A 19,679-nucleotide genomic window follows, 5' to 3' on the forward strand; every position below is an offset into this window, starting at 1 on the left:
CACAGAGCCTCACAGAGCCTCACAGAGCCTCACAGCCTCACAGCCACAGAGCCTCACAGCCACAGAGCCTCACAGAGCCTCACAGCCACAGAGCCTCACAGAGCCTCACAGAGCCTCACAGAGCCTCACAGAGCCTCACAGAGCCTCACAGAGCCTCACAGAGCCTCACAGGCTGAAGGCTCAGCTCAGCGTGGCCAACAGACAGTTTAGACGAGAAGACAAATAGCGAGACATGTGTTAAGTGGGTAGGCAGGTTGGGGAGGTGCATTGTGGGTATTTTCAGTGGGAGGTTATCATGAGGGAGTGTTGCTGGCCATGTCTTGATTGGCGCGAGAGTGTGTGAAACTTGTGTACTGTGTGTGTGTGTGTGTGTGTGTGTGTGTGTGTGTGTGTGTGTGTGTGTGTGTGAGAGAGAGAGTTGGCCAGTGGGTGTGTGTGCATGAGGGGTATGGGTTGCTATGGGAGTGTGTAAGCCCGTTGGTGTTTTGCCATGTGTCTTCTAGATGATTGGGATGAGTGATGGGGCTAAAGGAATACATCACTCTGGTCACAAACAGAGAGCGAAGGAGAGAGAGACCGAGAGGGAGGGTGGGAGAAAAGTCGAGCGAGAAAGAGGGCAAAAGAATGTAAGAAAAAGGGCGCAAGAGAGAAAGAATGTATGTGTGAGAGTTTAATTAACATGAAATGGAAGCAGACCAAAAGGGGATACAACGCGCGTGGGAAATACCAAGGTGGGAATGAGAGTGTGTCTCACAGTGACACATTCCGCCTGTGTGTGTGTGTGTGTGTGTGTGTGTGTGTGTGTGTGTGTGTCTGTGTGTGTGCGCGCGCGTGGTTGTGTGTATGCGTATAGCCTGTGTGTGTGTATGTGTGTGCCCGCCTCGCGTACCGTGCCTGGCAGGGGGTAACCGTCACAGCTGTGGTGCTGCAGCACCTGCAGGGCCGCAGGGTCTTTGGGCGGTGGGTGGGGGGCGAGGCCACAGTTGCTGCCCAGGGAGTAGCCCTGCCCGTGGGGGTGGACGCTCAACACGGCCCCCGGGGGAGCCGGCTGCCTGTGGGAGGCCGAGAAGGTGATGACAGAGGATGCGGAGGAGGAGGAGGAGGAGGAGGAGGAGTAGGCGGCAGACGCAGAGTGGAAGCCGTTGTGCTCCGGGCCGGCGGAGGCGCGGCCTGGCTTGTAGGGCATGATGGAGGCTGCGGACACCGCTGCTGCACCACCGTGGGCAGGCACAGGGGCCGACTCCTGGATGAACTCTGAAGACGGGGAGAGCAAAGAGGGCAGGAGATGAGCGGAGGAAGGGATGAGACAAACGTAGATCAGGGAGGGTGGTCGAGATGAGAGGTGTGAGGACCGGAAAAGAGAGCAACCAAGAGGAGGAGGTGAGAGTACAGAAAATAAGAGAGCAAGGATGAGATATGAGTGAAGGACATAAAAGCAGATGTTCTCATCTACTGTGATCCGTTCTCTCCTCAAAGAGAGAAGAGCAGGGGGTTCATTTGATGGAATGAAGCTGCTGCTCATGCATCACATTCTAGCAGCCTTATTGCTCAATCCCTGGGCCTCATTCATTACCCCAGGGTTTAATAACACACACACACACACACACACACACGTAGCAAGCGCCCAACCAGCTTATCATGAATCCAATTTGTGTGTGACAAATGACCAGCGTGTCGTGTCTTAAGGATGAAGCTCCAGCAGGTCTTGGGATAACAAACCTAACGGTCACATTCAAATCCAAACAAAAACATGCCCAAAATAAAATCCCAATAAAATCCACACACATTTTAATACACACTAAAACACTATTACTGGCACACATCATTTCCATGTAAAGAGTTTTGTGCGGCCTGTGTGCTGTGCTGTGTAGTACGTCAGAAAGGACTTGGACCTCTCCTTCTACATGTGTTGGATTGGTTAACGGTTCATATCTTTATCCAAAAGAAAGCCTACGTTAATCGGCTTACACAAAACAAGGCTGTTGTTTTGCTGGAACACATTCTGAACATTTCTGGAAGTGTGTCCTTTCAATGTTGATTAGTGAGGTTGAATTTGGACTCCTCACCTGTGGGCGAGTCCCCCAGCAGGCCCTTCCCCAGGGCCAGGGGCCCCTGGGGAAGGGCCCTCAGAGACAAGGCCTTGTGGAGCAGCAGCCGCGAGGGGTCCCCCAGCAGACCAGCCACCTGGAGGGAGGGGGAGGACGTCAGACGCACTACCGGGATCCTACTACTAATACTACTAATACCTAATACTACTAATACTAATAATAATACCAGCCACCTGGAGGGGAGGGGGAGGACGTCAGACGGGATCCTAGTACTAATACTACTAATACCTAATACTACTAATACTAATAATACTAATACTACTAATAGTAATAATACTACTAATACTACTAATACTACTACCGGGATCCTAATACTAATACTACTAATACCTAATACTACTAATACTAATAATACTACTAATACCTAATACTACTAATACTAATACTAATAATACTAATAATACTAATAATACTACTAATACCTAATACTACTAATACTAATACTAATAATACTAATAATACTACTAATACCTAATACTAATAATACTACTAATACCTAATACTACTAATAATACTAATACTACTAATACTAATAATACTACTAATACCTAATACTACTAATACTAATAATACTAATAATACTACTAATACCTAATACTACTAATACTAATAATACTACTAATACTAATAATACTAATAATACTACTAATACCTAATACTACTAATACTAATAATACTACTAATACCTAATACTACTAATACTACTAATACTACTAATACTAATAATACTACTAATACTAATAATACTAATAATACTACTAATACCTAATACTACTAATACTAATAATACTAATAATACTACTAATACCTAATACTACTAATACTAATAATACTACTAATACTAATAATACTACTAATACCTAATACTACTAATACTAATAATACTACTAATACTAATAATACTAATACTACTAATAATACCGGCCACCTGGAGGGGAGCGGAGGAGGACATCAGACGCACTACCGGGATCACCGGGACATTTGCTGCCGAAATACTAATACTATCCTAATATACTAATACTATCATAATACTAATACTAATACTATCCTAATACTATCGTAATACTAATACTATCCTAATACTAATACTAATACTATCGTAATACTAATACTATCCTAATACTAATACTAATACTATCCTAATACTAATACTAGCCTAATACTAATACTATCCTAATACTAATACTATCCTAATATACTAATACTATCATAATACTAATACTATCCTAATACTAATACTATCCTAATACTAATACTATCCTAATACTAATACTATCGTAATACTAATACTATCCTAATACTAATACTATCCTAATACTAATACTAATACTATCCTAATACTAATACTATCCTAATACTAATACTATCCTAATACTAATACTATCCTAATACTAATACTAATACTATCCTAATACTAATACTAGCCTAATACTAATACTATCCTAATACTAATACTATCCTAATACTAATACTAATACTATCCTAATACTATCGTAATACTAATACTATCCTAATACTAATACTAATACTATCGTAATACTAATACTATCCTAATACTAATACTAATACTATCCTAATACTAATACTAGCCTAATACTAATACTATCCTAATACTAATACTATCGTAATACTAATACTATCGTAATACTAATACTAGCCTAATACTAATACTATCGTAATACTAATACTATCGTAATACTAATACTATCCTAATACTAATACTAGCCTAATACCAATACTAATACTATCGTAATACTAATACTATCCTAATACTAATACTATCGTAATACTAATACTATCCTAATACTAATACTAGCCTAATACTAATACTAATACTATCGTAATACTAATACTATCGTAATACTAATACTAATACTATCCTAATACTAATACTATCCTAATACTAATACTATCGTAATACTAATACTATCCTAATACTAATACTATATTAATACTAATACTATCCTAATACTAATACTATCCTAATACTAATACTATCCTAATACTAATACTATCGTAATACTAATACTAATCCTAATACTAATACTATTGTAATACTAATACTAATACTATCCTAATACTAATACTAGCCTAATACTAATACTATCGTAATACTAATACTATTGTAATACTAATACTATCGTAATACTAATACTATTGTAATACTAATACTATCGTAATACTAATACTAATACTATCCTAATACTAATACTATCATAATACTAATACTATCCTAATACTAATACTATCGTAGTACTAATACTAATACTATCGTAATACTAATACTAATACTATCGTAATACTAATACTATCATAATACTAATACTATCATAATACTAATACTAATACTATCGTAATACTAATACTATCGTAATACTAATACTATCATAATACTAATACTAATACTATCGTAATACTAATACTAATACTATCGTAATACTAATACTAATACTATCGTAATACTAATACTATCATAATACTAATACTAATACTATCGTAATACTATCGTCGGGCCAACTCCAAAATCCTTTCTTAAGTAACAATAAGGTAAGCCACAAACGTCAATGTTAAATAATGGTAGCGTCCTACAGAGGTGGATTTAGTCTATTGGCCAGTAGTCCGTTTGTATCCACTGTGTTCTGTTATGTTCATTATAACCACACCAAATATAAAATAGCACTATAGAATTGTAATATCGTATCGCAATATTTACAGTATCACAAATGTACAGAATCGCAATACATATCGTATCGGCACTCAGAAATTGTTATAATATCGTATTGTGAGATCCCTACCCAGAGAAACAAGGGAAGTACACATTAAAAACAGGCTTCATGACGACAGAATCAACCAATCACCCGGGAGCCTTTGTCGCCAAGCAAACATTTGCATAAAACGGACACACACACCCCCCTGTAATTTGATTTGAGTCAGGAGGCGTTTGATTGGTTCATAACGTATTGAGTATATAAGAAAGATAAGATTGTGGATGCACAAATCTTAAACAAATTAGAATAGACATGCCATACGCACGCACACACGCACGCGCGCACGCACGCACGCACGCACGCACGCACGCACGCACGCACGCACGCACGCACACACACACACACACACAGGATTTACATTGCTGATCCGCTTCTCTTTGATGTGCATGAGCTGTTGCTGGGCCAGCTGCATGTGTAGAAGGTTCTGGAGCACTAGTCCGTTTCCCAGCATAGCGCTCTGTAGGGCAGATATGACACGCGCTACATCAACACAAACAACACGCTGCAGGAGACAAGCACACATGTGTCAACATCCAGACGTTTATTCAAACTAACTCTCCCCACAAGCCGGGTGCTTGGCTAAGTGTGGGTTGGATTATGAGCAGCTTAATACCTGGTTAAAGGTTGTTTGGACCATTCCAACGACATTTTAAAATCATTTCGATAAGCCTACGAGAGACAAATGCATGCACACACACAAACACACACACACACACACACATACACACACACACACAGTGAAGTGGGGACCTGGTGAGCTTTCCCTAGGGTGAGCAGTGCCGAGGTGATGGGGGGGCGCAGGAAGGGAAGGCTGTGGTGGCGGCCGTACTTCCCTGGAAAAAACACACCAAACGCACCCGGGTTAGTACCTCAACGCTCTGCTTCACAGAGCCCTCCTCGCGTCTCACACCTTAACACTTCTACTGGACTAAAGTCAAGCTGCAAGGGCAGTTTGTACGCACTTACCTGAACCAAAGAAAGACACAGCTAGAGCTGCTTAACCCTCGTTTGGAATATAATAGACGTCAATTATAACAGCTGATTTACATCTCCACAATGTCAACAATTAAGATAACGACCAAATCCTTTAACCTAGCTCAGATGTGTGAGGGCAGCGTTCCACTGAGACCGCCCGTCTTCATTGTTTGTTAGAGTCCACTCCCATCACCGCTCTGCTCCCTCTGATCCCGTGGCCGCCTCATCATAGATTCATGCGTCAACGTCGATGCTAATACTAGTCCCCCCCCCCCCCCCCCGAATAGGAAGTCAACGCTTTAACATTTAATCACCACTCCTAAATTTAGACTTTAATTGTGCAGGATCTTCTCCTTAAAGAGCACCCCCTCCTCTCACGACTCTCCCTGCCTTAACCCCCCTCCCCCATGCCCCCCGGTTCTCCCAATCCTGTTCTCATTCCTCTCAGCGACAGGTCTCGCCGTCTTACTGTCACCTCACCAGGCGGTCGTCAGGAGAGAGATCTGGACTGTTCCTGGGGTTACAATCCCCGTGGTGGCGTGGAGACAACACGTTCCACTTTCATCTCCAAGCAGGAGCTCTTGATTGCTGTTTCTCCTTTTTACCTCCTAGTGAAGTCCCGGTGCACTAGTATTTTGCTCCATTACGAACCAAGTACGAGTATTTAGTTCGGTTTGGAACAAAAAATAAGTATTTAGCTCCATCGTTAAAATACTAGTGTTTGATACCATTGTGAACCAAATACTAGTATATAGTTCCATTGTGGACAATGCAAATCAGTTATTATTTAATTACAAGAGAGAGAGAGAGAGAGAGAGAATAGACAATAAAATCTAAATCATGTATTTAAAAAAAAAGCTATTAAATAGTATATATATATATATAATATATAAATATTTCTGCAGTACATGTTGAATGTACAACACTAACAAATCAACAAACCACATCATCACCATCACACCTTAGAGATCATTACACAGGCTACTGTGGACCAGTGGGCCGTACCTCCTCTTCATCACCATCACACCTTAGAGATCATTACACAGGCTACTGTGGACCAGTGGGCCGTACCTCCTCTTCATCACCATCACACCTTAGAGATCATTACACAGGCTACTGTGGACCAGTGGGCCGTACCTCCTCTTCATCACCATCACACCTTAGAGATCATTACACAGGCTACTGTGGACCAGTGGGCCGTACCTCCTCTCTTCCCGGAGTGGTAGGGTCTGAGGAGGACATGCAGGGCCGTAGGGTTTGTGATGCTCGTCAACAGCTGGGCCAGGTTGGGCTCCGGAAGCAGACCTTTCTTATTACCCAGCATCTGCTTGGATACACACGTGAACACACACACACACACACACACACACACACACACACACACACACACACACACACACACACACACACACACACACACACAGTATAGTCTCTCGAACAAGACTGATCGCAGACTAGCTCAAATGTTTGTTTTGATCAAATCATGTTGCTGGAGGTGGACAGCAGTAGTGAACTGAAAAAAGGTTTTGTTAACGATTAAAATCAAGTAGACCACTTCAGAAATGCACTAATTAAACGGTTTTTGAAAGCTCTATCCACTTTTCTGAGTGAGTTTTCCAGTTTTTAGAATATCTCCGTCACAAAACACAAGCAAGGCTCCCCTCTCAGCTTCTGGTTTCCAGAATCTCAGTCGTCATATTTTTCAGTGTGATGCTGGTGGGCAGGTGGTGCCCAGCCCCCTCTCCCTGGTGGTCATTATACTAAGTGATCTGATTCGAGTCCCATCAGATCCCCACCATCTCCCTAACAAGGTTAACTTGTCCCTATTGCTCCCTGGTGCAAATAAGCTTTATAATTATACACATTTTAAAAGCCCAAATCGGGGCAGACCTTCCACTTGAGGCTGAGTAAAGTATGTGTGTGCTTGTGCATAATGTGTGTGTGTCTAAGTATCCCAGAAGGCATTTCGCAACAACAAGGAGTTTGTACTGCTGAGGCGAACTTGCCAAGTCCTAAATACCAAGTACCAAAGTCCTAAATACCAAGTACCAAAGTCCTAAATACCAAGTACCAAAGTCCTAAATACCAAGTACCAAAGTCTGAACTCGGCGTACTCAAGAAAGGCCCTCAGTGTTTGTCCACCTGTGGTAAGTGGATGTTTTGGGAGACGAGGGCACTGCAGTTGGTATTGGGGATTTTATTCTTGAAATAGACAAATTTCAATATGGCTTGCTATTTTAAAATGAACAAGCCATACACTGTTGCATACGTAGTGTTGCATACGCACACATAGTGTTGCTTTATACAACTGGGAGCATTGGTCACTGTTCCCCACTGGCCTAATGCACTAATAATTGTGTATAAAGGTAGTGCCACTCAGCCACTGCATGTGAACTTAGCCGTTACCGTCTGCATGAGGTTGTCCTTGAAAGGACTTCATGACAATTTAGTGGTACACTAAAGGAAGTAAACGTTGGAAACCACCGGCCTATATAAAAGTCTATATAAATGAAGACCCAAAATGTCTGTCCATTCGAAATGTGAACTTATAAGCAGTCTGGCAGGCGGGTAATGTGAGTCAGAATCCAGCAGCAATTCCCCATCATTAGCTCTATAATGAATTATTTTACTATTTCTTTGCTAGGGGCTCTTTTGAGCCTCAGAGAAGACAAGGTCTTTATCCTTTTTAATTCTACTGCTTTTAATGGGTGGTGTTGGTTCAGGAGATCGTGTGTGTGGGCTCCTGGGCTCAGCCACAGAACCCCTCAGTCTGCCAGAGCTGCCCTTTGTTCCACACCTACTGCTCCGTGTCAATAGCGCTGCTCATGTATGCGTGTTCATGTGCACGTCCCTCGTCCTGTCTCTTTCAGTCACACGTTCTGTGATCATACACACATACATATATACACACACATACATATACTGTATAGTTATATACACACACATACATATATATTTAAGCAATAGATCACGACAGGCTGTGGTATACGGTCATTATACCACAGTTAAGGGCCGTTGTCCGTCCCGACGCGCAGCGGAGGGGCGGCGACCCCCTTCACTGTTACTTACGTAACCGTTTTATAAAACGGTTACGTAAGTATGGCGAAATGAAAGTCATAGACACCCTCAATTTTGAAAAAGCTAGAAAGTCGGAAAAGCATTTTTTTTTAACGAATACAAAAAAGTAGTCCCTCCTGGCTGCCGGCAAAGTGTACGGCGGTTGCTATGCAATACACGGTAGCGTCCTTCAGAGAGAAGGCTAGAGACGGTAGCTCGGTTCGCCGGCAATTTAGCCTACTATGGAGTTCACTCACCGTGTGCCTATTGCTATACAACATTTCCACCCTCTCCAGCAATCAACATGTTTTTAGGCTTCAGTGAACTATGCTATTGCTTTTATATATACATAAACAACAGTTCAAGTTAGGCGCAGAGTGATACTGGACTCTGTAAACTGAACGGGCGTCATAGCTGTGTGTATACGCTCAATATACAACGGTTGGGAACCAATCAGATCGCTTGATTTAAGCCACCCGTTTTATAAATATACATATACATACATATATATATATACATACATATATACTGTATATACATACATACATACATATATACTGTATATACACATATATACATATACATATAAATATATACACATATATACATATACACATATATACATACATATATATATATACATACATATATACATATACACATATATACATACATATATATATATACATACATATATACATATACACATACATACATACATATATATATACATACATATATATACACATATATACATATATATATATATACATATACACATACATACATATAAATATATATACATATATAGACAGAGAGGAGCCCGTTCCGTCTGCAGAGCTGTGATCGTGCCGCGGCCCCGTACCGCCCTGGGGCCCCGTGCCGCCCCGGGGGCCCCGTACCGCCCTGGGGCCCCGTACCGCCCCGGGGGCCCCGTGCCGCCCTGGGGCCCCGTGCCGCCCTGGGGCCCCGTGCCGCCCCGGGGGCCCCGTACCGCCCTGGGGCCCCGTACCGCCCCGGGGGCCCCGTGCCGCCCTGGGGCCCCGTGCCGCCCTGGGGCCCCGTGCCGCCCTGGGGCCCCGTACCGCCCCGGGGGCCCCGTACCGCCCTGGGGCCCCGTGTCGCCCCGGGGGCCCCGTACCGCCCTGGGGCCCCGTGTCGCCCCGGGGGCCCCGTGTCGCCCTGGGGGCCCGTACCGCCCTGGGGCCCCGTGTCGCCCTTGGGGCCCGTGTCGCCCCGGGGGCCCCGTACCGCCCTGGGGCCCCGTGTCGCCCCGGGGGCCCCGTGTCGCCCCGGGGGCCCCGTACCGCCCTGGGGCCCCGTGTCGCCCTTGGGGCCCGTGTCGCCCCGGGGGCCCCGTACCGCCCTGGGGGCCCCGTACCGCCCTTGGGGCCCCGTGTCGCCCCGGGGGCCCCGTACCGCCCTTGGGGCCCCGTGCCGCCCTGGGGGCCCCGGGGGAGGGTCTCTGTGTTTAGGCCTCTGTCCCGCAGCGCTCCTCAACAGGGTGGTACCCCGGGCCAACTGCTCCGCTGAATGGATTCAGGTCGGTTTGTTTGTCTGCATGTGTGTTTGTGGGTGTCGGCGTGTGTGTGTCAACGTGTGTATGTCCATGTGTGTGTGTCCACGTGTGTCTATGTGTGTGAGTGTGTGTGTCTCAGGCAACATCAGATCACTCTTAACAAGAAACTGGTCTTGATTGGCCAACAGCTTCCTCTTGAGTTTGGGGACATACAGCCTGTTTTAACCTGTTTTAACCTGTTTTAACCTGTTTTAACCTGTCCATTTAATGTCCATCCATACAGCCTGTTTTAACCTGTTTTAACCTGTCCATTTAATGTCCATCCATACAGCCTGTTTTAACCTGTTTTAACCTGTTTTAACCTGTTTTAACCAGTCCATTTAATGTCCATCCATACAGCCTGTTTTAACCTGTTTTAACCTGTTTTAACCTGTTTTAACCTGTTTTAACCTGTTTTAACCAGTGCACCCAGAATAAAGAGAGTTCCATTAGTCCTAATCTGGTTCTAATGTGAACTTGACATCTCCCTCGGGGTGTAAAGATACACAAAAGTCACGATTCGGTACGTACCTCAGTTTTTAAGTCGATACAGTAGTTTTTATTATTTTATTTGTATTAAACAATTTGATTTAGATTTTATTTATTAAATTCATCAAGCAAATGCCTTACACAAATGGAAAGACATCAAATACCCCGCTCCCCCAGTGGGACTCACCACGCCCTGGGCGGCGATGAGCGCGGCCAGGGTGCTGCGTCCCGAGGCGCCGGGGGTGCAGAGCGACAGGCGGATCTCCTGGCCGCCCAGCATGGTGCGGTCCATCTCCAGCAGCACCACCTCCGCCTGCTCCGCACTCTCGTACTCCACCACCCCGAAGCCCCGCACCGGGCTGCCCTCGTCCTGGGCCAGCTAGTGCAGACACACACACACACACACACACACACACACACACACACACACACACACACACACACACACTTAGATGCATGGACACGCGCCTGCACTTCCAGTGCACACACACATCAAACTCTATCCAAACAATAAGCCATGGGTTACCCCAGAACTGAAAGAACTGTTGAATCCTAAAAATAATTCAATTAGGAGGTACCAAAGCAGATATTAAAGCAGTGCAGTATACAATTAGAAAGAAAATCATGGAACGTAAAGCATCTTATGAAAATAAAGTGCAGTCAATTTATAGTCATGGTGCAAGGAGAGCCTGGCAAGGCCTACAAATCATGAATGGGTATAAACCTAAAATGCATTCTTTAAATGTGGCAGATGACTATGGATTTTCTATGGATTTAAACACATTTTATTGCCGCTTTGATGAGGTTAATTATTCTGAACAGCAGACAAAGGCAATAGATGGAATAAAAGATTTAACTGACGATGTTAGGAAACAATTTTCTCAGCTCCATACCAGGAAATCACAAGGGCCAGATGGGATCAGCTGCAAGGTCTTGCAGGCATGCGCTGACTCACTGGCACCCCCATTTCAGAGGCTGTTTCAGTGGATACGGGACTGATACCAGACTAGTGGAAGCTGTCCCTAATTATACCAGTACCTAAACACAATAGGCCTAAAGAAATTAAGGACCTTAGACCAGTTGCATCAACTTCAGTTCATATGAAGTGTCTGGAGATTGTTGTACCACCTGCTAACTGACGTTTCATCATGTCTTGACCCACACCGGTTCGCTTACCAACCAAGAAGAGGGGTGGATGATGCACTGCTGACAATGACCAACAGTATATTGGAACGTGTAGAAAGGCCTAGTACCTTTGTTAAGGTTGTCTTCATTGATTTCAGCAGTGTATTTAACACCATACAGCCCCACCTGTTGGTGGATAAACAGCAGGGCTAGGGGTTAACCAAAAGCTCATCATCTGGATCAACAGTTTAACAAACAGGACACAACAGGTTAAGTTTAATTCAGTCACCTCCACCTCCAGGCCCCTCAGGGCTGTGTTCTGTCCCCTCTACACACTCTATACCAGGGCTCAGCAACCTTTTCAACATGCAGTGCCAGTTTTACATTTTCTCGTTAATGAGTGTGCCTTAAGCAACAATATATTAAATATTAGGCTGAATTATGACACAGCGACCATTTGCAACATGGGATTACTAATTATAATTACATATATCCCATCTCAAAACACTGCTTTCAGAAACTCATTCAAAAACATATTTGCACTGTGAGAAATGTAATAAACAGACATTATGTGAGAATGTTGGACACATCCACATCAATATCTTTAAGACATGTACAGCTTTACAAAAACATGTGAAGGCCATGCATACAGGCCACTTGCAACAAGATTTTAAATATTTTCTTCTCTGTTACTCACAACATAGGTTTAAAAACTATTAATTGATCCCATTTCAGAACACTGCTTTCAGTAACTCATTTAAACATATTTGTACTGGGAGGAAATGCCCAAAACAGAATAAAGTGCAAAATCTGTAGTAATGATTATGCTGCCGCATTGTAGCGGTGAAAAAATGTAATAATGATAATGATGATAGAAAAATAATATAAGATATATAATAAGATTATGTTAGCTTTTTTCTCCATGTGTGCAAATGATTATGCTGCCACGTGCCAGTGGTGGCACGCGTGCCTAGAGTGGCCGACCCCTGATCTAAAAAATGAAATCCTAAAAGGCTTGGCCCCCACCTGTTTGAGCGAGTTTGTCTGTTACCGTGTCTCGGTAAGGTCCACTAGAATAGCTTCTGTACATAGCTGCACTGTACCCTTTCGCTATTCAGCATTTGGACAGGCAGCCTTCTCTGTTAGAGCTGTCACACAATGGAACACAATTCCAGACAACATAAAAAACTCTGACTTGATTGGTGCCTTTAAAGCTAATATAAAAAAACACTTAAAACTCTCACAACAATGCACCCACTAACTTGCTAGTGACCAACATTACTTTTTTTCAGTCACTTTCACCTTCCCATGGGGCTGAGAAGGTGTGTATGTGTGTGGGTGTAGTGCTGTATGCTGTGCATGCTGCCACACCCTCTGATCATAGTGTGTGTGTGTGTGTGTGTGTGTGTGTGTGTGTGTGTGTGTGTGTGTGTGTGTGTGTGTGTGTGTGTGTGTGTGCCTATGAGGGCCACTTCATGTGTGATCTATTGCTATATGTTACATATCTTTGAATAATGTTTGATGTTTTTATCTGTGCTGTATTTATTTGTGCCTGGGGACTGCAGATGCAAATTAGCCTAAGGCTAACTCTGGTGCAATGCATCAAATGTTTACATTTATGTTTTTAATTGCACATGGTCCCTTTCAAATAAAATAAAATCAATCAATCTATACTAATGAGTGTCGAGCTAGCACATCCACACACACTTTCTTCAAATAGGGGGCTGATATTGTGGGGTATTTGAAACCAGATAGCTCAGCACCAGTGTTGGGCAAGTTACTTTAAATTAGTAACTTAGTTACAGTTACTAGTTACTTCTTTCAAAAGTAACTCAGTTACTTTAAGTTACTAGTTACTCTCAAGGTAACTAGTTACTAGGGAAAGTAACTTTGCCAGTCCTCTCTGGCTTGCTTACATGTAAGTCCCACCCTACCACAAGCGCAATGCGCCACCTAGTGTGAATGCAAATGTATGAAATATTCCCATTGTTTCCAACCCTCTACAAATGCACAAATTATTTTGATGTGGCCTAGTGTTCGACAAAACTGTAAAATTTGATGATTGTCCGCGCCCGAGGAGGCCTGATCGGATGGACGATGACTCTCTCCGCGCCCGCAGATGCGTGATCGGCTGGATGCTGACTCTCTCCGCTCTCGCGGACGCCTTATTGGTTGGACGCTTGATCGTTGGATCGTTTGTACACACACTTCACTTCACTCTTCACTCTCCGACGCTCCGTGGTTGCGATAGACCTTAATGGACATTATTCTGAATGTGAACTTTTGTGTTAAGGGAAGAGGGGAAAAGTTGTGTAATATCGTGAATTATGAAAACCTTAATTTTGAAGTTTATCAGATAAATATATGAAACTTCTCCATGACTCTCTGCCTGCCTTTGCTGCCATTTGAACACATAACAACGTGAAGTAACGAATAACGAGCCTGTTTCAATCGCAGTAATGATAAACGCGTTACTGATTTTGACAAAGTAATTAGTTACAGTGCTCGTTACCGCAAAAGTAACGTAGTTACTGTAACGCGTTACTTAATAACGCGTTAGTCCCAACACTGCTCAGCACTAACCAGCTTTGAGGAAGAGGTGAGTAACTTCCCCAAATGGTGTAAGACAACTTCCTGGCTGTTAATGCAAAAAAACAAAAGAAATGGTAATAGATTTTAGACGTCATAAAAGTGAGATCCCAGCTTTTTTAATGACATGAAAAAATGATGAAAAAATTACAACAGCGGATGTTTTTTTTACGTAAGCTTAACTACTTTCAGGTGGACTATTATTTTACAAAACAGTCCTTCAGCGCGTATTGTCCTTTGGCTTAGTCTGTGTATTTGGGAACATGTGCAAAAAAGACCACGATAGATTGCAGCATTTGGTAAAGAGAGCGAGCAAAATGATTGGATGTAGTCAGACGTCACCCAGCAACGGTCAGATGTTATTGTGAATAAAGCTGAGCAGACACTTAGTGGTCCTATCCAGACACTTAGTGGTCCTATCCAGACACTTAGTGGTCCTATCCAGACACACAGTGGTCCTATCCAGACACTTAGTGGTCCTATCCAGACACTTAGTGGTCCTATCCAGACACACAGTGGTCCTATCCAGACACTTAGTGGTCCTATCCAGACACTTAGTGGTCCTATCCAGACACTTAGTGGTCCTATCCAGACACTTAGTGGTCCTATCCAGACACACAGTGGTCCTATCCAGACACACAGTGGTCCTATCCAGCCCTTGTACAGGAGGTCCACACTCAGGGGCTGCTGCAGGGCAATGAGGACCAGAAGGTTGAGTGTGTCATGTGTCCCCTCTGCTATTAGACTTTTTAATGAAAGACACAGGTCAGGATAAATGAACTGTATTGTACACTCTTGCAACACTGTGTTTTTCTTTTATTGTTTTACATTTAATTTGGAATGTTGTTTTAGGCCTATGTGCTTCAAGCCTGCTACTGATTGACTGAAGTGTAAGTGGGGGAAGGTTGTGAGTTGTATTCATACCTAACTATTTATTCCTAAATGTTGTTGTTGTGTGTGGGGGTTACCTACTTAAATGTGCTGCACTTTGACCAAACAAATTTCCCAACTCTGGGATAATAAAGTATACTTTGACATACACTAACACACACATACACACACACTGTGTGTGTACATCCACTTACACACCACACACACACACACACACACACACACACACACACACACACACACACACACACCCATGCACTCATACACAAGCACACACACACACACACACACACACACACACACACACACCCATGCACTCATACACACGCACACACTGGGCAAACATGGACAAATCATTGCAATACACTACATATTTTCTGACATCAAAACCGATCTAACTCTAGTCTAACTGGACAATACATTTAGATTTTTTAATTTGAATAGCTTTTTATTATTCTATTATATATTCTATTATACTTCATGTATAACTGCTGCTTGACTTCAAAAGCTGAAATATAATATATGGCCAAAGGCCACGCGGGTAATGGGAAAACTATTGATGTGTTTATGAATGTATATAAACACTAACAGAGACAGAGAGGAATATTTCAGCTGACACCGTAAAACACTCCATCCGGTGCTAAGTTTTATTCATCAATGTGGTGCTATTGGTTAAGCTAAGAGCAGAATGAATAATGCAGTTAGCTTAATAGTCTAGAGCTAATGGGTAACATTTATGCTAATGACTGGAACATAATAAAGCTAAACGCTGACATGCAGCCAGCAGAGCTAAATTCCCACGTTATCCACAAACACTACAAGAGGTCGCTTTGATACTCGACCTTTCAACCCCTGGCGAAATCAGTCACAGCTAAGTAGGTCAGAAGAACTACCTTAAAGGTCCCATAGCTGCTACTTTATGGATACTTTATGGATGCTTTAATATAGGTGTTAGTGGGCCCCTGATACAGTATTTGAAGACGTTCAAGAAATGCAGCCTTGATGCAGAATTACAGCCACTACGAGCCAGTCCCACAATGAGCTCTCCACAAACGTGCCATTTCTGTGTCTGTATCTTTAAATGCTAATGAGGAGGAGAGAGGCGGGTAAAGGTGGAGGGTGGGGGCGGAGCCCTGAGCAGCTTGCGGCCATGGTACCATGCTCTAGTGTTTATAGTGGATGTATCGCAATGGCTCGGATTCATAATATCATCCGGAGTCGCACACAGCTTTTGTGTGCTAGGAGCTTTACGTGTTATGCGCCATAACACCAACAGCAGAACGGTTATCCAAATAACAAAGAAGTGTACAACACTTGCTTTACAGTGTGTGTATTCACACACACACACACACACACACACATGTGGCGCTCGCACGGTCCTAGCTCATTGTCTCATTGTCGGGCCAAATTCTCTGTGCGGGCCAAGCAGAGAAAGGGGAGGTAACCTGGCCCCATATGACGACATATGGGGCCGGATCCCAAATCAGCGCGTCTGAGCTTTCATTTTTTCAAAGGCGGAGCAAGATACCTACTGCTCGTTTTACACCTAACGCCATTTCTAGCCACTGGGGGACCATAGGCAGGCTGGGGGAACTCATGTTAACGTTAGAAAACCTCATAAAGTGAAATGTTCATGCCATGGGACCTTTAAGGCCAAAGCACACGGAGCGTGGACTTTGCCTCATATTCGTAGTGCAACCCCAAGTGTGGAGTGTGAAGGTAGCAGGGGCCGTATTTCTTTGCTTGTTCAACTCTATTCAAAAACATTATGCTGGGTCTGTCCCTATGCAGCTTAACTCGACTTACACTAGGACTACTTACCAACGCGGCCACTAAACGGTTTGTAATTATTCTTTTTTTATCCCTGTAGTGTAAAAATGGGGAAACACTAACTCATGTGTTGAAAATAAAGAAATAACACCACAATGGTGAACAAGTCCAACCACACACTAATCGCTCCTAGCAACACTGCACTTCCTTCCCCTTGGTCCTCCCACGCGCCGTGCTCACACTGTTCTCCTACGGCAGAACAGATGGGTCAGTGACAGAGGGGGAGGTACAACACTGGAGAGAGGGGAATAAGAGTGATGGGAGGTTGATAGGCGGTGCTCGTTTTTATCAGCATACATTACGTCAGCTCACTGTTTTATCCACGCAGTGAGCTGACCTAGTGTATGTCAGCGCTATGTACAGCATACCTTAAGTTAGCTCACTGTATGGATACCAGCAAACGTTAAGCAGAGCTGCCAACTCTCCGGCAGCGAGCGGGAGTCTCATACAAATGACCCTCCTCACACGCTCCCCCGCCAAGCCCACAGCGCATTAGCGGCGGGATGCTGATACACTGATTTTTAAGGTGTCCTAGTTTTCCGATCAGCCCGCAGTCATTTTGGAAGTAAGCTTATTAACGTGGGCAACGTCAAAAGCTTTTCCTGGTCATAAGATATGGCAAGTTGACAGAGCAGGTCATTAAGGGCCCTACTAAGCTTTTATCCGTCAAAGGCATATGGATTTCTGGGATATCTGTTCTAGGATCCAAATATAAACCTATGGGCATGTTTTGAACAACCGTCATTCACGTGATGGAAGTCTTTTTTTGAGTTGAAAGAAAGAACACAAGATTATTATTATTATTTTTTTACATTTCTCAATAAAACATTTTTTTCTTTAGTGTAGTGATCTGGGGTTTTCGAGCGATATGATTGGCTGGGGTTTTCGAGCAATATGATTGGGTGGGATTTTCGAGCGATCAGGCTGGCTGGGGATTTCAATACAGCTCACTGCATGGATAATATCATACATTTAGTGAGCTCACTTCATGGATAATATCATACATTTAGTGAGCTCACTTCATGGATAATATCATACATTTAGTGAGCTCACTTCATGGATAATATCATACATTTAGTGAGCTCACTGCATGGATAATATCATACATTTAGTGAGCTCACTTCATGGATAATATCATACATTTAGTGAGCTCACTTCATGGATAATATCATACATTTAGTGAGCTCACTTCATGGATAATATCATACATTTAGTGAGCTCACTTCATGGATAATATCATACATTTAGTGAGCTCACTTCATGGATAATATCAGGTCATATCGGGCCTGTCACAGAGGAAAGGTACACTTGAGCCGTCAAACCGACAAGACTGATATCTGGGGACAGGAATCAGAATGAGCGAAAAAGGCCTGAGTGTGTATTTATCCATGCACACATCCTTTCATAATTCAGTCATCCATTTACCCAGCCATTCATCCACACATCCATCCTTCCACTCTACACATCCACCTTTCATCCATCCCTCCATCGTCACATATCTGTCTACCTCTGCCTTGTTTGACATTCTTAAACTGCTTCCTTGTGGTGGAGTTCATCCCCCACTACCTAAATCAACAACATGGGTGAAGCTCTCTCTATCCTCCATCTCTCTCTCTCTCTCTCTCTCTGATGATGATGATGATGGGTGGTGTTCTTAACCCCTCACCTCCCCCCCCCACACCACACACCCACACACCGGTGAGTCCACTACAGATCAGCGGTTACGGCCCTCTCTGCTAGAGGAGAGAGGCCCCGGGGCCCTTGCAATGGAATGAAAGGGGTCTCTTGCGATGCGTCGATGTGTAAAGTAGGTTTACATAAGAGACACGCTATGAAGAAGAGGAGCAGGGGCCACCGCTAGTGATATCATGGCTGACTAACAGCCTGGCGGACGCTCTCCGCTTGTTATGAACACTGAGAGCGCTGGCTGGGTGGTGTGGGCTGAGGCCGCCTCGGCAGCCCTGTACCTGCAGCCAGAGAACACACACACACACACACACGCGCGCACGCAAACGCACACACACGCACACACACGTAACGTTGAGCCATAGGCTAAAGAGTGCGGAGCTCCGCAACAGCAAAGCAGCATGAGTTATACGCCCACAGTGCATCATGGGAGCTGGCAGATGTGAGTCTATTGATTTGTGTGTGGGAGTGGGGCAGAGAGGTTGGGCTAAAACGGGAATGGCAGTAGATGACTGATGGCGAGAGAGTGATTGCCCGGCGGGCGTGTGTGGGTGGATGGAGCGATGGAGTGGAGTGAGGGTTGAAGGGGAAAGCGTTGGAAAC

The 19,679-nt window shown here is 43.7% G+C and overlaps 1 protein-coding gene across 1 annotated transcript in view; it reads right to left on the reverse strand.

Moving 5' to 3' along the window:
• Positions 1–19,679, reverse strand: part of raver2 (ribonucleoprotein, PTB-binding 2) — a gene marked incomplete at its 3' end in the record, with an annotated part of 68,222 nt that overhangs the window by 12,120 nt on the left and 36,423 nt on the right. The window contains 6 exon segments of the mRNA XM_084472970.1: positions 890–1,254; positions 2,067–2,184; positions 5,235–5,333; positions 5,627–5,709; positions 7,055–7,175; positions 11,143–11,334. Coding sequence (XP_084329096.1) covers positions 890–1,254; positions 2,067–2,184; positions 5,235–5,333; positions 5,627–5,709; positions 7,055–7,175; positions 11,143–11,334 — 978 coding nt within the window.

This window comes from Micromesistius poutassou (genome assembly GCF_964030765.1).
Source record: "Micromesistius poutassou genome assembly, chromosome: 9".
NCBI lineage: Eukaryota > Metazoa > Chordata > Actinopteri > Gadiformes > Gadidae > Micromesistius > Micromesistius poutassou.